At 41.1% G+C, this 27,434-nt stretch overlaps 1 protein-coding gene across 2 annotated transcripts in view; it reads right to left on the bottom strand.

Moving 5' to 3' along the window:
* The window catches only part of npas3 (neuronal PAS domain protein 3), a 352,407-nt gene that overhangs the window by 92,509 nt on the left and 232,464 nt on the right, over nucleotides 1–27,434 (bottom strand). For both annotated transcript variants that reach the window (XM_086181913.1, XM_086181914.1), the window contains exon 5: nucleotides 8,808–8,897. In XM_086181913.1, coding sequence (XP_086038039.1) covers nucleotides 8,808–8,897 — 90 coding nt within the window. The remainder of the gene's footprint in view (nucleotides 1–8,807; nucleotides 8,898–27,434) is intronic.

Genomic DNA, 27,434 nt, shown 5'->3' with positions numbered 1-27,434 from the left:
CCATGTCTGTGACCGATTTAAAGGCTCTGCCCGCTAATTTCGTCCTGCCAGGACACTGATGGACTCATAAATGTGGTGTAAAATTGAAACAACATGTACTAAAACCCAGCTGTCATGATAAATTCATGCAGATTTTTTTCCTTAAATCACACAAAAACTGTTGCACTGCAACATCACAAACATTTTAATGCTTTAATAGATTCCAGATTGATCAAATCTGATCTTGATTGTCATATGACCCTAAACCTGCCAACACCTTTACCTCTGATGGGTTAGAAAAACAATCATTCATAAATGTAAACTTGATAACCTAGCATCAGGAAAAACTGAATCAAAGAGTTAAAGGTAAAATACTAATGCATGTTATCTCAATTTACTTAATCACACCCTTTTCCCACCGTACACTGTGCACATTCAGGTGTGTTAAACCAGCTAAAAAAAGAAAGCTGATGGACCCTGACTGAGTGGTGATTAACACTGTCCAACCATGGATTGTGAATCCAACTACCTGACAAAACAGTCCCAAAGTCTCACCAAACTATACAGTGTCATGTTTGGGTGTGTAAGACCTTAAGACCAGGAGTGCGCACACTTACTGCATCATGAAAGTGTCTTGAGAAATCACATTCAGGAGTGTCAGTGGCACGGTGGTGCCGTGGTGAGCACTGTCATCTCACAGCAAGAAGGCTCCAGGTTTGAGCCCCGGCTCAAGCACGAGGCCTTTCTTTTTGGAGTTTGCATGTTCTCCCTGTGCCTGCATGGGTTCCTTCTGGGTACTCCAGCTTCCTCCTACAGTCCAAAGACATGCAAGAGGGGACTAGGCTGATTGATACTCTAAATTGACCATAGGTGTGGCTGTGATGGTTGTCTGTCTACATGTGTTGGCCCTGTGATGGACTGGCGACCCATCCAGGGTGAACCCCGCCTCTTACCGAAGGCAGCTGGGATACGCTCCAGCCCACCCCCCTCACAACTTTAACAGGATAAGCGGTAGAAAAGAGATGGATGTATGCAACCGTCTTATCAGCTGATGTCCTTAGTTTAAGAAGACAAAACCACAGCTGAACATACGAACAGAAGTGTATTTTAACAACTTCTGACAATTTGAAAAGCCTACAGATAATTACGATGGTTGAATCAAACATCTATGGTGGTTTGCTTTGTTAGGAACATGCTAAGGAACAGACATGAGCTTGATTTCTGCCATTTCTTTAAATTTCCATCTGATAAATGTGGGGAAAGTATTTCCGGCTGCACCACTAGATGTTTTTTGACAATACGTATAAACTTGTTTCAGCTTTGTAAGATTTGAGTGACATACTCTAAACTAATCTCCAAAGTAAATAAACAAAATTCTGCAGGTAATTCTGAAAAAATCTCTGCAAATGGAAGCAACTGTACGTGGATGTTTATTTAGATCCAATGCCACAGATCTGATCACAGGGGGTGCATTTTAATTTCAAGTGTGAACACATTTAGCAGAGCTATGGTATTGTTGTGTTGGAATATATGAGTCATCTTTGCCTTATATACTTTTTTTTTTAAATCACTACCTATGGATGTCATTAGATTCCTTTTTAAATGCAATCATAATTACTATAGCCACTAGGGGGCATTTGTCAACTTATACATAAATACAGTTTTTATTGGGCAGACAACTCTGATCGTAAATTGTTATCAGAAGCTGTGTGGCCTCCTGAAGCTTTTATTCATCAAATAGTTGAAAAATCTTTGCCCAACTCTCAGTGGTGACAAAAGCATCAGTCTGTTTCTCTGTTCCAGGCACGAACAGAAAGAAACTGTGACTCAGATTCCTGCTTCCGATTTCTTCCAACCTTTGATCTCTGGGTAAATGCCATGTTGGAGTCAATTTCTACACATTACCTGCGTTATACTTTGTGTTCTCTCCCATTCTACTGCATACGGCCTGGCATGAAGTGGAGCTGGCCACCAACCATATTTGGGCGTAATGGGCAAGAATCCAGTAGACTAATTTGGGTCTGGCCAGGACAACGCAGTTATTATTTTCCTCTGGACCATCAGGCAGAGGACACACAGCCATCTGCTACACACACACTCACACACATATCTCAATTATATCACTAAGAGGGCAGCTGCAAGCGTCGCCTGGTCTCAGACACACATAAAGACATTCATATGTGCACACACAAACACAAACACACACACACAAACACACACACACAAACACACAGTCACACACACAGTGTGTTGCTGGATCAATAGGGTGTTACAGAGAAACAGATTCTCTGGCTGTCTGCTCCAACACACGACGACAGGAGAGAATGTTTTCATCAGCATGCTCTCATCTGCATCTGCAGTGTGTGATGGCAAATGAAACACTGACAGTTTATAAGCTAAATGACCTCATTAATGGGACAAAAAAACTTCTCACTGAAAGGACCTAAGAGCCTGAAGACAACTGCTCACCAAATGATCAGGTCATCAGTGAGTGTTTGGACCGAAAAAACATAAGTAAGCGGAGGTAAAAAATTACATCTTTACTGTAATTTTACATGGATACAAAAAAAAAGAAAAAAATCCTCTGCAGAGCGGTGAGCAGCTGCGTGCAGTAACCAGGGACCAAATTCTTCAATTCAGCAATTACATTTAGCAGACGCTTTTGTCCAAAGCAACATACAACACAAGAAAGAATTTAGACTGGAGGGAAAAAACCTTTGTAAGTACAATAAAGTGCTTCCAGTTAGATTGGCCGCAGGTGTGGCTATCTAGTGGATGAGGAAGTGCCAGGTTTTTTTGTTTTGTTGTTGTTAATGTAACCACAACTGACCACAACCAATAATTCAACATAAACAATATCTTTCAACATTTACAGTTGAGTCTTCAAATATCTCTTAAAAGTAAAAAGGGACTCTGTGGATTGTATGGAGTTGGGTTGTTCATTCTACCATTTGGGAACAACAGAGAAGAAGAGGTCCCAGAGTCTAGCTGAAGATTTAGAGCCAAGCTGGGCTGAGAGCACCAGCCGTCAGGCAGAGGGAATGTAGACCTGGATGAGGGATTCCAGGTAGGCAGGAGCCATTCTTTCCACTGTTTTGTAAGCCAGAAGAAGAGTTTTGAATTTGATTTGAACTGCAACTGGATGCAAGTGAAGCGATATTAACAGCGGGGTGATGTGCGGTTTTGGGCAAGTTAAAGACAAGATGTGATGCTGCATTCTGGATCATCTGCAGAGGTTTAAATGTACAGAGAGGTATGCAAGGGAGAGTTGCAGTATTCGATGTGTGAAATCACAAGGGCCTGTACCAGAGGCTGTGTGGCTTGTTGTGTCAGGTAGGGTCTGATCCTCCTGATGTTACAGAGGGCAGATTGACAAGACCGAGCAATCAAGACCACATGTACCTTAAAGGTCAGCTAGTCATGAATCATGACACCCAGATTTCTGGCAGAATTTGGGAGCATGAGTTGATTTGAATTGAGTAGAACACAGACCTGTGACTGAATGGAGGGACACACTGGAGAGAAAATGAGCTCAATTTTGAACAAATTTAGTGGAAGGTGGTGTTCCTTCATACATGTGGAGATATCAGCCAGACACACAGATGTTGGAGCTGAGACAGTTGTGTCTTCAGGTGGAAAAGACAGGAAAAGCTGAGTGTCATCAGCACAGAAGTGGTAGGAGAAGCCTTGTGAGCAGATCACAGAACAGAGTGAAGTGATGTATAAAGCGAAGAGTAGGGGATCGAGCGCTGACCCCTGGGGTACCCCTGTCAATAAGCCATGTGATTCAGACACTTTTCCCTGCCATCACACTCTGAAGGATCTACCTATAGGGTAAGACTTGAACCACAACAGGACAGATCCTGTGATGCAGAGTTCAGATAGTGTTGAGAGGAGACTTTGATAGTTCACAGTGTCAAAGGCAGAAGACAGGCCCAGCAGCAGTAGGACAGAGGACTGACCAGCAGCTCTCACCAGTCACAATGCTTCTCTGACTGACAGCAGTTCAGTCTCAGTGGAATGGTCGCAGCTAAAGCCAGATTGATAAGAGTCAATCAGGTTGTTCTTCAGCAAATGCTCAGAAACTTGGTTGAAGACTGTGCACTCAAATTTTGTCTTTCCGCCTCGGTGAGGGAAGGACTTAGGACAGCTGGAACTCAAACCTGGGATCTTCTTCCTGTGGGGCCAACTTTCGGTCAGGTCACAAAGAGGAAACAGTCTCCAGCTCTGATATATGCTATAGCAGCATGTACGCTAACTTTCTCAGGTGCCATCACTGTTTTTTTTTAATAAACAGTCTGGCTGTCAGGACACCTAAAACACAGCTCTATCTCCTCAAAGGAAGCTGATGTGTCAAATCACTGTCAGCTCTGACAGAAACACGAATTATTATCACGTGATATTGTGGTATTGAGGTTGTGATCTTCTGACCTCGTGTCCCACAAAACCAGCTGACAAGGTAATTTCCAGGTGGTGTCAAGTGATTTTAAAAAGACATCATGCACCTCCATTGTGGTCATTTCACATATTTCTACGAGCTTGTGTGACGGGATGAGTGAGTTGCAGCTTCACTTTGCTTTTAACGTTGGATTACAAAAACAGGAATGTTAAATTGGAGAAAAGCTGGAAAGTGGACTCCACGCCCATTTCTGTTCTAAACATCACGTTGGTGATGAGATTTGTGCAGAAAATATAGATGGTTTTTCTTTCATCCATTATAAATTTTATTGAAAAAGTCATGTTGATTGCAGGATTTCAGAACAACATTTTAGCCTAGTTTATCTCTTGCCCTCACTGTCAGGAGGTTGTATTGAACCCCAGCTCATCAAAGTTTTACTGTAAAAAATTAAAATGCAAAAATGGATGAAAAATAAAAGAGGAGTGACGGTGGGAGTTGGGGGGGGGGGGTTAACTTTACTCTGCAGCCGTGTTTAATCACAGCTCTTCTTTGTTAATGACTCCATTAACGGCCTGTTTGATTGGCCAGCCACGTCCGACGTCTCCCCACCGAGACAGCAAAGAAACGAGTTAAACCGGCAAATCCTCTTTACACATAAATCTGCCTTCAGATTGTTTCAGCTCCGGCCACCGTGCAAGAAAATTCATAACCTCATCAATTTGTCAAAAGGCTTAAAAAAAAATCCTTCACCTCACCACCACCCCGCCATTTTTTCAAAGTCTAATTAAAGTTGAAAATAATTAGCGATATATTTTCCTTCTTTAAAAGAAAAACTGAAGAGAGGGAAGGGCAGTGATTAAAAGAGGAGAGAGGGGAGGAAGAGCAATTAAGAGGATGGAGGTTAACGAACTCTGTGTACACATGTCGGACGGATTACAGGCCGAGATTTGAACAAGGCTCAGAGAAGCTCTCTCCCTCTCCCTCTCCCTCTCTCTCTCTCTGTCTTTCACTTTCTCTAAATCGGCGTGCCACTTCTTCAGTAGCTGATAAAAGCCGAGAGAACAAGATAACCAGCTCGGTGGAGCTGGCGGAAAAGCTTAGGGGACCTGATTTGACAATTAATCAATTATTTGATAGAAATCATCAATCAATCTTGGTGAGGGAATTAATCCGGGGGGGGGGGGGGGGGGTGAACAAGATAGACACATTGACAGAGAGAGAGAAAGAGGGTTGGTAGGGGGGTTGATGTGCCTTCCTCTTTAATTTACTAAACGGATTGGCCTTTTTTCTTTGCTCCGTATCTTAGAGCTTCCTATATCTAATTTACAGAGACATGGAGTTCACATCAAACTAATGGGAGGGAGGGCATGCTTGTCATGATGGTAAATACTAATTCCTCTCCTGAAAAGCATCAGGTCTTAGTTTCTTCTTAAACTTGTTCTAAAGTTAAAAAGTCTGTGTCTACAAATAAGTCAAAATCTACTAATCCATTTAGACCTGACGCACTGTGTTCTCGCCCTCAGACCCGAGGCAATGTCAACGTTTTTTTAGGTGTTGATTTTGGTTTCATTGTTAAATAGATATATATTTAATGAAATGCAGCTCAAAAGTAAATATTTTTTACATAGAAGGCACATTTAAAAAAAAGGTGTTTTATGTGCTGCAGAGGCTAAGAGATAAAGAGGGATGATAACAATCAAGATCAATCAAGTTTTTCCAAAAACTCAGGTTTTCAGGAGGTTGCGTACAGAAAGGTTTTGCAAGTGTTTTAAGGTCCAAATTGTGATCACATTGTGAAAGCATGTGCCAGTTTTTCTTGGTCCCTTGGAGGCTGCGGGGTCATCTACATAGAAAAAAAATGGGAAAAGATTGAAGAATAGAGAAGAATACTTAATAAAGAGGATTAAAAGTTATTTCTTACAAATTTTAGTGGAGAAATAAAGACTGTAAAAAGAAATACATGAAAACTGGTTTTCAAATCTTGTTTTAACTTCATAAAAAAAAAAACATTTTAAATGATTTCTGAATTATAATGTCTTAATTTACTTAGTAGTGAAGTCTCAGTGAAATAGTGATTGTGGTTCCGTTGCCACTCTGTGGTTTGCATGTGTAAATGCAGTTGTAGTGTGAGTTCATGGTTATTCAACAGTTTTAGTATGCAGCTGAGTAAAAACCTGTTGCATCTCAAAGGAAAGATGTGTTTTTCGTTCATCACTCTTGCTGGATTTCTGATACCAGAATTCAGGTTTTAGATTAATCATGGCCAGAATAATCACACTACAGGGTTTAAAAGTCTTAGTTATTAAGTCCTAATAATTTTTAAAGGACAATTCCGGCACAAAATGAACCGCAGGTGTGTTCGTGTGTTATTAGGATTTCGAACGATTGCAGGGATTTGTTTTTACAGCATCCAAATGTAACCCGGTTTTGGTGCGTACCACTAATTAGCTCCCAATGCAGGTTGTGGGGGCAGCAGGTAAACAGACAAATCATGACAATAACATACACTCAGAATAGCAAAATGCCTCTGTGGTAATATAAGTAGAGCCTCTACATATACACCAAAGCACTGAGAACTTTTAATGTGCACTGAAAGTGCAAGCTATGCAACTTCAACTGAAAAGTCACGTGGAATCGGGATCCTTCAGGGTTCAGTTCTCAGTCCTCTTAATCTGTATTTACTGTTTATATAAACTGACCAAATATTTGGGGCATGACTATCTCTTTTTAAACAGCACATATTTAATCTGGTTAAAATTTCAAACTGAAATCATGTTTACATTTTAGGAACAAGTCTTGTTTCTTTTTTAAGGTCAGACAAAGTCTGGTCAAATCCACTTTTGATCTGTTCTAAATTACTGAGATCTGTTGCAAATGAATACATCATCTCACTGTCTTCATATTTTTAATACCGTGTGTGTTTCAAACGCTAGACCTCTCACTCATCACTATATATTGTACTTGAAAGTCAACTTTATTGATATGTCAGCTCAACTGCTGCAACATTTTATCTGTAAAACCATTCTTGGTAGACTCCCCTGCTGAAAAAACATCTGAGAAGCAGCTAAGGTTCCAGTTCCATTCCGAACACCCAGCCTCAGCTGACTCCTCTCCAGAATCTTGTAAGTAGTGCTGTCTTTGTTAAGATACTGTAGTAGGATGCCGCTGCTGAACCTGAGATGTTGATCCACAATTATGACCACAGTGATAGATTAACAGCGACTGCTTGGCATTGTTAAATGCCACCTTATTTGACAACAGGCACATTTGGCTGATGTTGAGCCGAAAAATCGGTGCATCCTAGACTTTCCAACGTTCCTTCTGAGGTGGGCAAGAAGGCATTCATTATTCTAAACCATCTGGCTGGAATAGGCTGCAGAAAGATGTTAAACTCCAGGGACTGTTTTTTCTCTAAGAATTTAAAGCACTGGGAAAATCAATTGAATCTGAGTTAATTAATACTTGTAAAAGTTTCAATTGATTTCATGTTTTCATTTCTATGCACTTCTGTTGGACTGCACTTTTAGATTAAATGCTTTCTTGTTATGAGTTTGTTGAAATCTTATGTAATAGTGCCTTTTTGGCCAGGTCTCTCTGTAACTTAGTCAAATGTCAATCTCAGTGGTATTAACCTGGTGAAGTAAAGGTAAAATTAAAAAGAGATGATAACTGTGACACAGATGTTCTGCTCTCCAACATGAAAAAAGACGGACAAGCAAATTTTCGAGATAGCTTGTGAGACTAGATTCAAACTGCAAAAGATTTCCAAAATACAGTATCAGGATGAGAGGAAATCTCGTATTTCAGTGTCTCTGTCAGACACATTCAGCATGTATGTTCTGCTACCATTGGCAGTTTAAACAAAAACAGGCAGGAGAAATGAGGGGTGGATGAAGGTATAACCATCTGAAAGTTGTTTAATTCAGCAACACATATAAACACACTCATGTCACACACACACACGTGCGCACACACACACACACACACATGCACGCTCACACACAAACAGACAAACAAAGCAACTTATGAATGCCTCCAAGGTCGATGTGTTGACCTTCAGGGTGGACGCCTGTCTCAATTAAAGAGAGCCGGTGAAGAGTGAAGTGAGTGAGATGTAGAACTCGTTATCAAGCTGATAAAGTACAATAATGTGCCCCATTGTACATGCGCGCACCCCACCACACACACACACTCAGACACACACAGAAACCCCCAAATACAACATCCACTGGATGTGACGAGCTGATGAGATTTTAAACAAGCTTCAATTTGTTGGGAATTGTCTTTGGTAATGATGGGAGAGAGGGGGAGGGAATCAGAGACGATCATAAGAGAAAGATTTTCCTTGAACAAAGAAACCAAAATCCTACATATCAACCAGTAACAGAACAGTGAGACAGACAGACAGACAGTCTGGCATAAGACTTACCTGTGACAGTCCAAGGTAGATGGAGACGGTCTCGGAGATGTAGAGGAAACGTCCCTCCTTATTTAGTGCAAATACGAAGCCGTCCAGAGACTGAGAACAGACAGAAACACAGAGAGGAGAGGGGACTGTGAGTTTACCTGCAGGCTCACTTCAGTAATTGCGACAGAATATACACCACCTTCCTACCTTGCAGTGGATGGTACATGTGAGCGTCAAGTCAACATGTTTAGATGATGTCAAAAAAGGTTGACTAAAACTGGACTTTAAAAAATCATGTAAACATGTTACTCAGACTGTCAAACTAACAGGCACAGATTAAATGGTTGGGGATCAATAAACAACAGCATTTATAGGTTCTTCTTTAGTTGGTCTCAATCTGGTGTGGTGCACTGCACATGTTATGTTAGTAACGGCTGTGTTTAACAGTACACAGTCCAGGGAAGTATTTGTGCTACTTTTGGTCACATTAGATAAGAGTTTTCTTTTTTTTTAGTGGCAACAACAGATACATAAATTTGGGTGTTATTTCACATTTTGACCTTATTTCTGGTGACTTTTTTTTCTGGCATTGTCCCACATATGAAAATCTAGTTCCTTCACTGCTCGCCATCCCAGTTTGTCTAACAATGGTCTGAATTTACATCATAGACAAGCCTAAAACTGGTTGACCAACCACAGAATTTGAAATCCTTTCACTTTTCCAAAAATCACAAATGGTGTCACAAATAACTCGCTGCATAGAGCGGCTATGTTCATCAATGAGACACCCCTAGAATAAATGTCCGACTGAGTAGGTTTGATCTGGTTCAAGGGGCAAGGTCCTACACACATATTTTCATTTCACACATCTTAAATGAATTGTAAAGGAGTTTTCAGATTGCCATGACAGCTCACTCTCAGCCAGACAGATAGAATGTTCTTCACATGATATTCTGGGAAAAAATTGCCTCCATTTATCACTTCAACAACACAAAATATTTGATTTGTAAAAAGGCGTGAATAAGGCCAGCACATGTATTCTTGTAAATAACTTTTGAGTAGAGGTCAAGTTATGACTGTCAAGGTCGAGATCTTGTGATGAAGATTTGATTCTGCTGAAACCAGATGGAGAGGAGGATGAGGAGGACAAATAAATGGAAGCTAATTACAGTGGAAAACAAGAGGAGGTATACACTTGTACCTCTGTTTTTGAGTGTGTATATAAATAAAGCTAATATATCCTGCAGTAACACTGAACAGCAGGTTTGTGTCCTATCGTCAGATTAGAAAGGTAAGTCTGCCTGCACACACACCCATCAGAGTGTGTCTAATAGTGTATTTATGTGAAAATCACGGCGTAACACTCGACTGCAGCGTCGCATCACACACACCCACAAAAAGACAATGCGTAGGTGTGAGTGTGTCTAATGCTGTCGTTATGTGAAGATCATGGCAGAACACTCCACTCTTTCAGCAAAACAGTTACATACACAAAAATGCACACGCAAGCACACACACACACACACACACACACACACACACACACACACACACACACACACACACACACACACCCTCATCAGGTCAGAAGGGTTAATTAGGTGTGGTTCCCCACTGGTGCTGCTGACACACAAGGGCTGTTTCTGTCTATGTTCAATATCAGTATCAAGAGTGTGTGCATATGTGTATGAAGATTAAAGTGATAAACCAAGTTGAAAATTTCAAAAAGGCAACAGAAATGGAGGGCCAGGTAAGTATCTTGTATAAACTAGTTTAGGGAACTTCTAAATTTGAATCAAATAAGGGATGGAGACATTCTGAGTGGTGCAGTGGTTAGCACTGTGGCCTCACAGCAAGAAGGTTCTGGGTTCGAGTCCTGGCTTGGGCACGGGATCTTTCTGTGTGGTTTGCATGTTCTCCCTGTGCCTGCGTGGGTTCTCACTGGGTACTCTGGCTTCCTCCCACAGTCCAAAGACATGCAATTGGAGACTAGGCTAACTGAATACTCTAAATTGACCGTAGGTGTGACTGTGAGTGTGAATGGTTATTTGTCTCTATGTGTTGGCCCTGCGACGGACTGGTGACCTGTCCAGGGTGAACCCCGCCTCTCGCCCATAGCTGTTTGGATAGGCTCCAGCCCCCCCCCCCAGGAACAAGCGGAAGAAAATGGATGGATGGACATTCTGAGCTTTTGCAAATGATAGTTAAAACGATACATGCCCTAAGTGAACGCTGTCTCTTTTTCTGTCTTGTTTCAAAAATGCTGATGAGTGTCAACCATCATATATACATGTATATATGTTTCTGTCAAGGCTGCTTCCTGCCTGCATCCATTTAGTCTGCCCTCTTGGTAAATGAGATGATAATGAGATGGTAATCGTTGACGAGCCACATCAATGTCCATCCATCCTGATTTCCTCATTAACACACACACACACACACACACACACACACACACACACACACACACACACACACAAACACACACGCACACACACACACACACACACACACACACACACACAAGATTCACCCCATGAGTGTGTGTGTGTGTGTGTGTGTGTGTGTTAGTTTCTATGTGTAGAAATACATAGCTAGGTATTCAAGCCCTGGGCTGCTTTCGGGGTAATTTGACTGCATTTTCTTTTTTAAGCTCTTGCTGTTATTGTTAAAGCTAGCAACACAAAGATGATATAATGTGCAACTGCTTAACAAGTGTAGTCGCAGTAGACTTAAAACAGACGATGCATCAACGTTACCAAGAGCTGCATACAAGGTGCACTGGACGCTTGGGTGTGATCAAGAGGTTATATGGCCTACTGGAGCATGTGCATTTACATTTTATTTGCATACAGTTTGTGTGGTCACAAATTTTCTGTGGTATATGAATAGCGCCAACAGACCCCCGCACAAATAGGTGGATGTTTATAATGCTATACCAATGAGTGGACATTTACACAAGCAAATCTAAGATCAGAAACAAATGTAAAGGACTTTCAAAGTAAACATTTCTCACCAAGAATCTTTCCTGTGATGCTGTGTCAAATTTGAAGCAGATCCCATTCAAACCACATTCAGAAAATACACATTTGATTAAAAGGTGTTTTCTTTTCTTCCAGGAAATATCTTACCAAATCATAAATTCACAGTGTGTGCAAATCTACATTACAATATGATTATAGTGTCTTTTTACTCAGTTTCCAGCAGCAGTTGTCCAAACACAGTTTCTGGAGACAGTTGTTAGTTTCTACAGATGACTTTATGAACCCAGACATAAATGCATTTTTTTTCTATGCTTGTAGGACTTCCATAAAGGCAGCAATATGGTTATTTTAGTCATGAATGGCAAAACAAACGGGGTATCAAAAAAGGGATAGCCCCTGCTCTTTTCTTTATTTGCATTACTTGTCTAAATTATGCGTATAAAAGTACAATTTCATCCGAACACAACTTTAGAGTATACAGTGTCTTACAGTGAGTGTTTTGGTGGACTTGAGGGTTACAAGCAAAAGCGTTTGCTGTTCTTCATGAATCTGCTATTTCCAGTATTTTTTCATGATGGAGGCTGCAGAGGTTTATTGGAAAACGGTGACACAGCTGCTAAGCCTCTGTAGGGTCATGGATTACTTCCTGCTCCTTTAAGCACCACAACACATCAGTGGAAACGGCTGAGATGTGCAGATAATCACAGCCGGTGTTTCTCCTTCTTTACTGTTTTATCATCTCGTCTGATTGAGGTCCAGGTTTAGCAACAAGCAGCTCCAGGTGAGGGGAAGCAAATCTGCCCGTTTCAGAGGGATTAAAATGGATTAATTAGAATTGGAAAGCAAGTTGAAAGGTGGAAGAGTGTGTGTGTTTGTGTGTAAATTATGCTGATATGACGCTGATGTAAACACAAACTCTCTGACACACACACACAAATAAACACACACACACATGCAGACATGATGCGCTGTAAACAAATATAACCTTGCTGACTGTTTCACTAAGTCCCAGGTTGCCTCCTGGAGGTTAAACAGGCCTCGGGTTATTAGAGCAGCAACTATGAGCACTGCTCACACCAAACATTGTTTTCTCCTGCATGTTTGCTCTTTTCTGCCTCGTTTGGTTTACACCAGGAATTATTTACAAGGTCAGCAGGGTCTTGAAAGGTCAGTGAAAGGTTGTAGATGTACAGAGTTTGGTGTAGCTCCAAAAAAAAAAAAAAAAAAAGGCAACAACAACAACATTCAAGCCTCAATAACTGACCTTCTCTTGAGAGGCAAGCAACTGAACAACCACTATGATTAGCATGAATTTGAGTTTTTCCCTCAAATAACCACTTGTAATTACACAATGAGCAGATTATAAAAAGATAATGTACAGGAAGAAACTTCTGTTTTGAATTCGTGCTTATTGAATCATAAACACAATACAGAACACTGTTAAAAATATTGCAGGAGAAATGGATTGAAATTTGCTCAGCTAGGAAGAAGCAGCTCGAAACAGAATCCCTTGACTTCTGGTCAGAAATTTTCAGTCTTTTAAAACTTGTTCTGGTAATATGATAAATAATGGTAAAGCATTGCTGCTTTTATTTTGAAGGCCAGCTCATTGCACTGCAGGGGATTTTGGTGGCAACTGATGCAAGTTCATACCTGACAAGACAGATGGATAAAAGAAATAAATGAATAGATACATAATTTCAGATGACTGCTTTTACTGACAACATGAGAATGTGTCTGTCTGTTGTTAAGTCCACTACTTGGCACATCCCTGGCGACAACATGACTGAGTCTACCGCCATGATAGTAGCTCTATGGTAACAGTGTTGGCTTATGTTTACCTGCTCCATCCTGATGGTTCACCCTCCTTTTCTTGGACAGCTCTGAAAAAGCTTATTATAAATCCATAATAAACCATGATTATCTAATGATATCATAACTTCAATGAGAAATTAATTGTCTCACTGGGATTGGCACAGACATATTCTTCGGTAAAATTAACTAGAGGGTAATGCATAGAAATTATTTTGACATTCCCAAACACTGATGACGAAATATTTTGTGCTATTTATCAAACTCTACTTTTTAACAGTGTTTAACAGCAACACTTGTTTTGAAACTAGGGGATTTTTTTGATTTGAGGAACTGACAGCATCTGGTGTGTTTGTGGTTATAAAAAAAAAAAGACCAGTGTGATTTAATTAGTTAAACGTGTTCTTTATTAGTAAAATTTTAATAGTTCAGTTTAGCAGGAAAAGTCCATCTATCCATCATTTACAATGCTTATCATGTCCTTGGTTAAGGAAAGACTAGAGCCGAAGGCTGGTACCCAAATGTCATCTGAGAAGAGGTTCGGTACACCCTGGACAAGCAGCCAGTTTATCACAGCGCCAACATATAGAGATGACCATTCACAACCATGGGCAATTTAGAGTCTCCCGTTAACCTAAGTTGCATGTTTTGGTGTGTATGTGGAAGCGATCACACCCAGGGAGAACCCACAAAGGAGTGGGGAGAACATAGAAACTCCACACAGAAAGGGCCAAGCCAGCTGTTGGCTTTGAAGCCATCAATATTACATCATATTACAGTCATTATATACACAGGAGCAATAAAACCCAGCTAAAATACCTTCTGTTGTCCAGATGTGGGCGTGTCCTGTTACAGCTTGCATATCAAAAATGGCTTTGGGATATCTCTCAGGGGGTCAAGCAATTGAGCAATGACTTTGAGTATTAATAGGATGGATAAATCTGATTCTCTTCATACCAATGTCTCTCTCAAATGATGCCTCACAGACTGAGCACAATTTGTTGTGTTGTGTCTCAATTATTTTCTCATCAATACACTTTCAAAAACAGCTTTTCAGGCTCAAAAACAACCAAAAATCCGACTCGATGATGTTATGATTAACCTATTTAGGATTTACAGGATTCCAAACTCTATCAAGTTTAGACCTAAAGCAATAAAAAAGGAACCAAAAACAATCAAAGAACCAAAGGAAACCATGAAACCAGTAGATCCAGTATCAGCTGACCTCAGCCTGTCAGCTGGGATATTGTTTTTCATGCCCGTTGTTGTTTTTCACTTGTATTTGCATATTAATAACACATAAAGACACACTGGGGCTTTGGGTTGCTGTTTGTGTGTGCACGTGCGTGTGCCAGATGCACCAAGGACAGCGCCATAATAACACACACACTCACACAAAAAATAGACTAACAAAACAAACATGCCAAAAACACACATGAGGTGGAACAAATGGACATTAGAACAAAAGTTGTGCTCTGACACACACACACATACACACACATACACACACTAGCATGCTAACACACAAAACACACAGCCATTGTCTCTATCTGTTCAACACACACATATAAACACACACCCCGTGGCGGCAGCAGCCCGTGTATGTGTGTGTCTTTATGAAATCACAGAGGGTCTGACCGCCTCATAGTAATTATGCTAATTGCCTGGATGCCCTTGCCTTTATTTATGCACGGCTGCTAAGATAAATAAAAGGAAATTGCTTTGGATCTAACTGTATTCATTTCAGCATGCTAACTAGAACGCTAACGCTGCTTGCTGCATCCGTGTGTGTGTGTGTGTGTGTGTGTGTGTGTGTGTGTGTGTGTGTGTGTGTGTGTGTGTGTGTGTGTGTGAGTGTGTGTGTTCAATGAGGGAGCGAGCAACGGGGGTGGCGCAGATTTGTTTACCCTTCACAAATTCTGCAGGTAATTGCAATTTTGATTGTACATTTATTTATTTTATTCCGTGTGCGTGGACGATTGTATTGGAGTGCTTTGTGTTTATGGTGCTGAGGTAGGGTGGGGGCGTTAACAGGAGTGTGTGTTTGTCTCTCAGTCGTCTGTCATAATGAATTGCTTTGTTCTATTAACCAGAGGGTCTGAAAACCTCCGTCAGCTTCGCAGTGACACGACAAGCCTCTAAACAAAACAACCACAACAAAATATACAAATATTTAAATATTATTAGTTTACTGATTAAACCAAGGAATTTTAAATGAATAGGTGGAGTTTATTCCAGACCCCACATATATGAGATTAGGGGGTTATTTGATTGAAATAGCACTACAGCATCCTTTAATGCATGCCTTACTTAAGCTTTCTTTAGTCAATCTGTGACAGGATAACTAAAGTCTCAGCCTAACTTGTTCTGCCCCCACACGAGAGGATAACAGGGCAAGGTTGGGTCTAATTCACTCCCTTTGAAATTTGAAGTAACCATGACTATCACTGACTAGATTGCATCATACATATCCAGCCACTGGACTTTGCAACTGGACACAGCTGTTCAAATCCTGTGGAGCCATTATGTTTTTACTACTTAAGCCTAATCCACAATGTTTTCTCCACCAAATTTCTGTGCCAAAACCAATCAGACTTTTACTACTGGATGTTGACCCATCATTATTTTTTAAATGTGGATTCCATAAGCTCTGTTGTACGCATTGATATACATATCAATAAATTTTGATTTGTAACATATGCCTGGCTGAAAATGCTTGAGATCATATGTAGGCTTGGGTGAGGAAAAAATAGCATTAACTATTGTTATAGAAACATTCTTCATAGAAGCATGAAAAAGATACCATGTAGGTGAAGACACAAATTTTTCTGGTATGTGATCCAGTCACACAGCTGATTTACCAGGGTGTAGGATTGGGGAGGGACGGTAGGGGCATGTTCCAGCTGATATCCAGCCACTACCATACTTTTCCTACAAATATTACCATTGTCCATCAATGTCTAGTCCATTCATTTTACATTTCATAGGACCTTAAGTACCAGAAACCGCTCTGCAATTAGATTTTCAACCCAAGGCTGAACTGATGAGACAGTGCAGAAGGATGGAGGTGGAGACACAGGCATGCATGATCAATTTATTTTAAAACAATATATTTAAGCAATCTATATTTTTACAGTAGTTAGGCTTCAATTAATATGTATTTTTAAAGATAATTTTAAAAGCCCTTCATACTATTTTAGCCAAAAATCAAATAGGGCTGGGTTTTCAGCCTTTACCCTGAGTAAAATAATGGTAAATGGACTCATTTTTATATTGTGCCTGTCCACCTTAGCGGCACTCAAAGCGCTTTACAGTGTCATCTCATTCACCCATTCACACACACACACACACACACACACACACACACACACACACACACACACACACACACACACACACACACACACACACACACAGTCGCAAGAATTTCTTCTTGACCTTTAAATGATAGACACTGGATTCGAAGAATCAAAGTTTAAGTTAAAGTTATTTTCTTGTTCAAGAAGGAGCGTTTTACAATGCAACACAAGTGAGATTAACACAGAAAAGGCTCTCTTTGGAGCACCAACAGTTGGGTTTACATACCTTAAAACTGGGCATTTCTGCTTACTCCTTACAGAAACATTCCACAGATATTGTCACATATCTTCCCAGTCCTCTAAGTAATGGCCAGCTTAAGATCTTTAAATCACGATGGCACCTTCCAGACCCATCTCTTGACCCTTTATTCCTTTATGACCCCACTAACCTATGCAAACTGCAGGTAAAGGAGAAACCCCTATCATGGCATGTGAGAAGATTTTTTTTTATAACACACACTAACATACTGATGGTGGAGGCTGCCATGCAAGGTACCACCTTACAGCAGTTCAGAGTAACCACCCTTTTTGGAGTCCCTGGGAAGGGTACTGGATGGTGCCCTGACTGGGGACTCCATTGTCCTACTGGGAAACTTCAACACTCACGTGGGCAATGACATTGTGACCTGAAGCAGTGTCATTGGGAGGAATGGCTGACCCAACCTGAACCCAAGTGGTGCACAGTAATTGGACTTATGTGCAAGTAGCACTTTGTCCATAACTAACATCATGTTTGAACATAAGGATGTCCATCGGTACATGTGGCACCAGGACATCCTAGGTCGTAGATCTACGATCGATTTTATAGTTGTATTATCTGATCTGAGGCCGTATGTTCTGGACACTGTGAAGAGAGGAGCTGAGCTGTCAACTGATTACCATCTGGTGATCATCTTTACCCTCACTAGGGTGCTGGAAGGGGCATTGGAGTTTGCCCAACATGTCCACATGTGTTTTGTGGATTTGGAGAAGGCTTATGACCATGTTCCTAGGAGCACCCTGTGGGGGGTACTCCGGGAGGATGGGGTGGATGGCCTCTTACAAAGGGCCTCTCAGTCTCCCTACCGGAGGAGTGAGAGTCTGGTTCGTGTTGCTGGCAGTAAGTCAGATTTGTTCCCAGTGAAGGTTGGACTCTACCAAGGCTGCCCTTTGCTTTTTGCGGATGATGTGGTCCTCTTAAGCTCCATCAAACCATGGCCTGAAGCTCTTTCTGGGGCAGTTCAAAGCCAACAGTGACGCGGCAGGGATGAGAATCAGCACCTCCAAGTCTGAGGCCATGGTCCTCAACTGGAAAAGAGTGGCCTGCCCACTCAAGGTCAGGGAGGAGGTTCGGCCTCAGGTGGAGGAGTCTAAGTATCTTGGGATCTTGTTCATGAGTGAAGGTATATGGAGTGGAAGATTGACAGGTGGATTGGGGCAGCGTCCGCAGTGATGAGGGCACTAAACCTGTCTGTTGTGGTGAAGAGGTAACTAAGTCAAAAGGTGAAGCTCTCGATTTACCGGTCAATCTACGTTCCAACACTCACCTATGGTCATGAGCCCTGGGTAATGACCGAAAGAACAAGATCGCGAATACAAGCGTCCGAAATGAGTTTCCTTCGCAGGATGGCTGGGCTCCTCCTTAGAAATAGGGTGAGAAGCCTGGTCATTTGGGAGGGACTCAGAGTAGAGCCGCTGCTCCTCCATGTGGAGAGGAGTCAGTTGAGGTGGTTCAGGCATCTGGTGAGGTTGTCTCCTGGATGCCTCCCTTGGGAAGTTTTCCAGGTGTGTCCAACTGGGAGGAGGCCTCAGGGCCAACTCAGGACTGACTGGAGGGATTATTTCTCTCAGCTAGCTGGGAACACCTCGGCATTCCCCTGGAAAAGCTAGTGGAAGTGGCTGGGGAGAGGACAGTCTGGGCTACCTTGCTGAGGCTGCTGCCCCCGCGACCCGGGGAAACCTGGAAAAGCGGAGGAGGAGGAGGACGATGACTGACGATGACGACACTTGCTGATGGTGGAGGCTGTCATGCAAGGTGCTACCCTACTCATGAGGTTCAGTATCTTGCTCAAGGACACCTTAACATTGTCCCCACGGGAAGTGAGGATCGAACCAGCGACCCTTCGGTTGCTAAACAGCCACTCGGACTCCGAACATTAACAGTGACTATATTTCTTCATCATTTCATTGAGCTCATCAAGACCAAATGACATACAAAACTCATTTTGAGCCAAGATGTCACCCATGCCCTAAATCAAGTCCCCACAGTAAAGACTAAGTATAGACTAAAAAGCTTATCTTAATGTCAATCCCTGAAGATTTTTCTTTTTCTTCCCCTGATTATGATTGTCTGCTTGCGCTATCTGCTCTAGATGATGTGAAATTGTGGTCATAAATGCAAAATGTGTCAGCCTCCAAGGGTGACCCTGTGGAGTGCTTGTATGTCCCAACCAATGTCAAAATCAAACCTGAATATTTATAGCATCATATGTGCTTCACTATGCAGTTACACAAATAGTTAGGTAACGTGTCAGAATCAAATTGTAAATGGTTGTGGATGCTGATCAAAATTAATATTTTCATCTATAGATTTTCATTGATATTATTGTTAAAAATTCTCTTAAACAACAGTCTGAGTCAGATTGGTGCTGGATCATATTGTACCACTTAAACTGTTACATTTTTTCAAGGAAAAGGAATTTTACAAGCGGATATTTTGATGCTGAAAAAAGCCTTTATCCTTCAGTGTGTCACAGAAGTGTTCCTCTGTGAATGTTTGTCAAGTTCTAATCATGAAAAAGGTATATAAAGTGTTGGACTTCTTCCACTATCTCTTAGGAGCAAATATCAGTCTCTAAACTTGAAATAATAATTTGAAATGTATAATTTTTTATATAGGCTATTTAAAAAAGAAAAAAAAAAGTTTTGTGACAACATTTTGATCCTTTTTGACCCAACCCTAATCATATCCATCTGAGGTGTCAGTAGCATTTTTCAAAACAGCTTGTTGAGATTGAGGCTTTAGGACACTTGGATTACTTCAGATAAGCAGTATGGATGCATGTTATGGTTTTAAGATGTACTTTTTTTATGCTGTTGTCCCCATTCACTTCAATCGTTTGGGAATATTTTATTTCTATAAAAATGTTTTTCATTTGCTATCATTTTGCCTTTTAGCACCATTGATTGGTATGCTCATCATCAACTTGATCCAGAATGAGATTTCCTAACAATAACTGGTAAAAGAATGACACTTTTGGAGAAGACTTAAATGACCCTTTGACCTTTCGTGTAGTGCCATCTCCAGATAGCACTTTACATTCAGGCACAAACACTCACACCAAACTGTAAACACAGAGATCCATAAAAAGTGATAAGACATACACATAAACACACATCGAAATGTAAGGCTGGAGACAGTAAAAAAAATGATTAAAACACACACATGCACGTGCACACGCACACACACACACACACACACACACACACACACACACACACACACACACGTCTAAATCTGGGCATTCAAACAGTAAAAGAAAGAATTGCAATTGATTAGTGAGCACTGCTGAATGGTTCGCTCCCCCTGCTTCCCACCTCCTGTAGATTACTACATCGATCGCTCACACTCACTCTCACACACACACACACACACACACACACACACACACACACACACACACACACACACACACACACACACACGGAGAAGATGAGGCCATCTTTTAACCATTCAGAACGGGCGGTTTAAATGTTACTGTCTAGCTTTCTGCCTCTTAATGACAAATGGAAAAACAGACGGTTTGTGTGTGTGTGTTTTGTGTGTAAGTGTGTCTTTATGTGTGTGTGTGTGAGTGTGTGTGTGAAAGATAAAGAGAGGGATGAGAACAAATGAATTGGTAAGAAGACAGAGAAATGGGGGAGAGTGATATATTGTAAAGCAACACCTAAAGGAATCAAGAAACAAAGAGAGAAGGAGGGAGGGAGTGAGGGAATGAGGGAGGGGACGTGATTAAAGGAATATAGAGAGAAGATGATCAATGGAGAGGAAAAAAAGAGGGTCCAGGGACATAGGAGAAAAATAAGAGAATAAAACTGAACCCTTAAGAACAAGAAAGGCAAGACGGGGAACAAGAGAAAGTGAGAGAAAAGACCAGGAACACGTTATGGAACCAGACGCCGTTTTCCTTTTCACATCGATTCTAATGTTACGGGCAGAGGAGTTGTAAGTAGAGCTCAACCAATATGCGATTTTTGAGCCCAATACTGATTGTAGTGCACAAAAAAATCACAGATTACCAATATGTGCAACTGATGAAGTCAATTATTGTGCAGGGATGAAAATCAATGCTTTCTATGCTCGGTGCCATTTTGTACAGATATGACTAAGTAAGCTCAGAGGGCTAATTCCTTCAACAAATAACTTTGTGAATAACTAATACTTTATTACTATAATTTTAGCATTGTCATACATGACAATTTAAACATAGACCAAAATAAAATGGTACAATAAAAAAGGTGTAGGCTCTATGATGGACACATTATGTTACACCATTTTTTAATCACCATAGGCATTGTTTTTTAAATTTTAAGTGCTGAGAAAAAGTTGTTTCGTAAAAGTACATATCAGAAAACACATACAGCCATACGCTATATCTGTAGGCCAGTGATATATTAGTAGCCCTCACTGTAAGATTGAAAATTTATATTTGAAATGATGTTCAAATGTTAAAATATTCAAATATGAAATGCATGTGACAGCATCTCTACATCAGGAGTCACACAATCCATCCAACTATTTTCTACTGCTTATGCTGTTAAGGGACACGGGGGGGGCTGGAGCCTATCCCAGCTGCCTTTGGTCGAGAGGCCCCGGACGGGTCGCCAGTCCATCGCAGGGCCAACACATATAGACAGACATCCATTCACACTCACAGGTACGCCTACGGTCAGTTTAGAGTATCAATCAGCCTCTTCCCCTCTTTCATGTCTTTGGACTGTGGGAGGAAGCAAGAGTACCCAGAGAGAACCCACACAGGCACAGGGAGAACATGCAGACTCCACACAGAAAGATCCCGTGCTCAAGCCGGTGCTTGAACCCAGAACCTTCTTGCTGTGAGGCGACAATGCTAACCACTGCAACACTGTGCCATTTGAGTCACACAATGACGCTCATAAATTTAGACCTAAATGTAGGTCAAACCTAAGGTGGGAACAGTTACCTTGAGTTAAAATACCATATCACTAATACTTACCCTCTGATATTACACATTTTTAGCAGTCTAGTCAGGTTTGAGTTGCATGCAACCCTCTCTCTTAGCAACAGTATGTTACATATCGAAATATTCCATCAAAACAGTTTTCTCCACTCAGGCGCCTCTAACACAAGTCTCCCACACTGCAGTTGCTATCAATCCATCCACTACTACCTCCACCTCTACATACGGATTTGTCGGTGCTTTTATTTATGTCATGTGACCACCCATTTTCCTGCTGTCATAATAACTAGAGCCACTAGATGGCACCTGTCAATGAAACATGATTACCGGTGTTTTGGCATTTTCAACCTCTAAACTTATTCACAGGCTGAGATGTGAGGAACTCTCAGCATCACCTACACCACAAATTACAGCATCCAAATGAAATAAACCAACAGGTGACAGAAATAGAGCATTGTAATTCTAATGACAGTCTCCTTTGTTCTCTTGCTGAAAATATTTTCACTAATAAATTTGACATTGTTGATTTTATTTTGACTGCAATGAGAGATAACAAGTAATGATTTGAGTTGGAAATTAAGATCTTTTAAAGGAATTCTCCCAAACTGAACTGATGTGAGAGGAATTTATTTCAGAATATTGAGCCAAACAATATTTCTCTGCTCTTCCATCCTGCTCTCTCTCTCCCTCCAATATTGACATCTTGACCTTTCTGCTCATCCTTCATCTCTTCCTCCCATCCTTCACTCACTTCAACTCTCGCCTCTCCCCTGTCTGACTCTCTTCTCTCCATCCTCTCCTTTTTCTGTCTTCCCTCATTTTGTGGTTTGTTCTTCCCACTTTTCACACCCTCCCTCTTTCTCTGTCATTCCATTATTGACATGTTGACCTTTCTGAGACTTCCCCTGCTCCCCTCGCCTCTCCTCACACCCCTTTTCCCTCACCTCACTCGTCCAAATGTACTTCTCCTGCTCATCCTCTCCTCTCTCTCCCTAGAGCCTCCACCTCATCCTCCCCCTCCTCCAGGCTATTGATTGGCTCATTTGATAGTTCTATCACCAATCAGCGTGGAGTTGACCTTTTGGACTTGGCAATGATAGCAAGTATGTGTTTGTCCATATAAGGATGCCTATGCATAAAATGTGTGTGTGCGTGTGTGTGTGTGTGTGTGTGTGTGTGTGTGTGTGTGTGAGTGCGTGTTCCAGCATGTGTGTTTGTGTTGACCTTTGCAGGCAGAATGTCAGAACGCCTCTTAATGCTGCTTGTCAGCACATTAGTTGGACAGGAAGCAGTTCAGCTCCCATACAGGAAGTTCAAACTCCTCCTGTGATTGACAGCTGCAAGTGGGGCTACACAGCATGATTGGGACTTGAATGTGTCAACCCAAATCTTAATTCATGTGGTTAATATTGTAACCATGACTACAAAGCTCTGTTAACCCTTAAATGGGCTATATGCTCACAAAGAGATGTCATATTTTCAAAAGCTGAACCTTCGACAAAGCAGCATCTCATCATAAACCTTTTTGTTTTTAACATTGCTCATGTATTTTGTCTGACTCTACAGTTAGTGTCAGATGTTTGGTGATTTTTAGTTATAGCGGTATGAAAAATGTCTTTAAAACCATAATATTCACAGTAAACAAATAGAAATATCTCTGAATGTAAATGCAATATATCCTTGTTTTACAAGTCAGTGAGATAGCTGAGCTTTTCTTTGTAAGACATCTCATTCAGTAAAGAAACCAGCATGGTTGAAAGAAAGACTATAAAAAATAAAAGTAGGCAAATATTGTGTATACGGGAGCCGGGAGGAGAGTTTTATAGTCCCTGTGTGGCCAAGGATCTGCTGCTCCAGTCATTCCAGTTGTTGTTAATGGGTGAACTGGGAGCAAACTGGGAGCAGAATGAGTGTAGCGTGCCTTTAAAACCCAGAGGGTCCAACTGTAAAGAGCCATATGCTGGAGGCAATCACACACCAGGCTGTCGGACGTCTCATCACATCCTCTTTCCATTTGTGTTCTACTGTCAAGATCAGCTTGTTAATTCTATAATATGTGACTGGTCCACACCAAAGCTGTTTTCGTACAGTTGTGTCGTTATAGTATTCAAACCTTTCTAATATGTTCAAAGCCAGAGAAGTCAATGTTCCTCGAGGTTTTATTTGGTTGCCTGTCGATGGTGATCCCCTTTCGCCCCTAAACTCACAATCCACTAACATAAGACTCCAGAGGTTGTCAAGGACATCAGACATCTCCACAGTGAAAACAGAAGAGCCACAGAGCTAACTGTGATGATTTTAACATAGTGAACTTCCTTCGTCACAGCACATTAGCTTTGCACTTTGAATGATTAAATTTGCGCTTCAGAAAACATTAAAATGGTGTTTTGCTAAACAAAAAGTAAGTCTCATCAGTTTCTTTTTACCACAGTCAATTTTCAGCAATAATCCAGCATCCAGTGCAACAATTGTATTGGCTTTAGGTAAAGGGAACCCATGGATGCTCCGTCCTGAGCTGGTCCACAAAAAAACACCTCATCCCTGTATCAATGTCTGTAATACAATTTTGTTTTTGAAAACGTTGCACATGGGCCGCCTGACATGATGAACAAGAACCTCCCTGCATAAAATTAAGATGGCTTATATGTGTCCTCAGTGATGCAAATTTATTAGGGGTGTAACGATTCATTTCAACAATGATTTGATTCAAATGGATTCACGGTTGCCGATTCGATTCAAAGCCAATTTTAATTCATTTAGAACGATATGATTCAATTCGATTCAGTGTCTTGGAATCGATTCAGTAACTTTTGCCAAAACTTCAGATATTGTGGCTGTGAAATAAATACCTGGATACTGGACCGGTCAGGTGAAGTTTCAAAGATCTCTGCTGTTTGTTGTAAGGGAATCAGGTTTAAAATAATGGATATTTGGATTCTTAGTCTAATTTGTTTTGCCCGAGCTGAATTTCGGCCGAGTTTCGTCTTAAACAAGCTAGCAACACTCGAGCTTACTGCAGAGCTGCTGTTACCTTGCTCTGCTGCAGCAGCTGTAGCGCTGGAGGAGTTGCCTGGACGGTCCTGGTCGGCCGGCCGGTGTGAAATCCCATGGCGCCTCAGTAGGTGATTGAACAAATTAGTGGTGCTGCCGTTGTTTTTTTTTTTCACATTTACATATTCCACAAACAGCGACCAACTTATTTTAAACTCCATCTTTATAAAAACCAAAGTGTTTCCATACACTTGACCGAAATGATGGCTGGAAAATTTCTTTCTCTCCTCTGCCGTCCGCCATGCTGTGTTGTAGCTGAGATTCGCGCTTCTGACGGTGTGTACTGCTGACGTCATGGACAGGCATACTCAATCGAGTAACGTTTAATGTGTCTCAAAGCACCAAAAACACACAATCTCTCAAGTTTGCCGCGTTTCAATCCAATGTACATTTTCACAGTATCAATTAATCGATTCTTTACCATTTAAAACGATTTTTAATCGATATATTGTATATATTGGTTCAGAATGCCAATTTGCGGAGCACAGATCGATGCAGTTGAATCCTAGGAATAAAAATCGATTCATCAATCTATGGATGAATCATTAAACCCCTAATAATTACCAATACAATTTTCCCGCGGCTATCTTGTACATCTTGAAAAAGGAACACTAATTTCATTTTCCGGGCTGTGTTTTTAATTAATATTCCAAAAATGATTGAGAAAGCAGAAGCAAACATTTGTCACTATGTACGGTATATGCTTCAAACCAACCCTGAATGGGAAAAAAAAAAAAGTTTTTTAAATTGCCAGCCTGTAAGTTCCCGGAGCGACAGGTGAAAACATTTTGTTTTATATTTGTATTAAAACACGTCGGAGATAAAGACGAGAGACAGCTGCTGACAGGTGGAGTGAGACGCCCAGAGATAACAACATCAGTGTGATATTGCAGACACTCGGCCGCCACTGCTGCTCAATCAAAGGCATGAGTCGGAAAGTGGACAGGTGACACACACACACACACACAAACACACACAAACACACACACACACACACACACACACAGTGACAGCCCTCAAGTAATAATTCTACTCTTCCAGTTATTGCTCAGAGCTCAATATCACTTTAATTCCCTGAAGAGGTGTGTGTGTGTGTTTGTGTGTGTGTGTGTGTGTGTGTTTGTGTGTGTGTGTGTGTGTGTGTGTGTGTGTGTGTGTGTGTGTAGGTTTTGCTATCAATAAGGAGCCAGCGTTATATATGTCCGACTGAAGTTTGTTCAGGTACTATTAGGAAACTACAGTTGTTGAAAATTGCTAGCTCTTCAAACCCACCACTTTTCATGCCACTTTTAGGACTCCTCATTCTTGTTGGATTGGAAACACGAGAAATACTGATATTCATCCCTGCTGCATGCTTGTCCTGGAGGTGCAAAACATATCACACACAAACGTGTCCAAGGTCAGAGTCCAAAACCAACATGAATGAGAAATCTGAAAGTGTTGAATCATTAAATTGTTGAGAATGATTAAAGTGTGGATGTCTACAGTTACATGAAATGTGAGCAAACGCCACATGATCATGAAGATGACTATGACGTTGGCTGAAAGCTCCCAGAACAAGTGGAACATGAGGGTTTCTTTTCTTAAACTGCTATTTCAAGGTCAACAATGAACTGTGGCACTATGGTAGAGTTGATAGCCCAGTAAAATGTTTTTTTCTAAAGACATAGTGAGAATATCACAGTGAAATGTTCTAGGAAGGATTTCATTGTTATTATATTTTTTCTTAAAATGATATGTGATAACCTGTTGAAAGATTGTTCAAACATTGTCTTCTTAATGCCTTCATTGGGAAGGAAATTGGAAGGGGAAGTTGGGGTGATGGCAACCTCAAAACAATCGCACCCTTTATAAATGCTGGGTCACATCATGTCCTAACTCTCTTAAATCAACAAGGATTTTGTTCACAGACTTCGATTGTATTATTTTAGAAAAGGACAGTAAACCTTCAAAGCCTTAACACATTTTTTTTTGGCACAGTATTTTATAAAACATTTTTGCATTACTAGCACTGTTGCCTCACAGCAAGAAGGTTCTGGGTTCGAGTCCTGGCTCGGGCACGGGATCTTTCTGTGTGGAGTCTGCATGTTCTCCCTGTGCCTGCGTGGGTTCTCTCTGGGTACTCCTGCTTCCTCCCACCATCTAAAGACATGCAATTGGGGACGAGGCTGATTGATACTCTAAATTGACTGTAGGTGTGAATGTGAGTGTGAATGGTTGTTTGTCTCTATGTGTTGGCCCTGC

Source organism: Aulostomus chinensis, chromosome 17 (genome assembly GCF_037954235.1).
Source record: "Aulostomus chinensis isolate RoL2024-O1b breed Wild chromosome 17, RoL_Achi_v1.0, whole genome shotgun sequence".
Lineage (NCBI taxonomy): Eukaryota > Metazoa > Chordata > Actinopteri > Syngnathiformes > Aulostomidae > Aulostomus > Aulostomus chinensis.
Note: the sequence above shows the minus strand (reverse complement) of the source record. Positions and strands in the feature narration are given on the sequence as shown.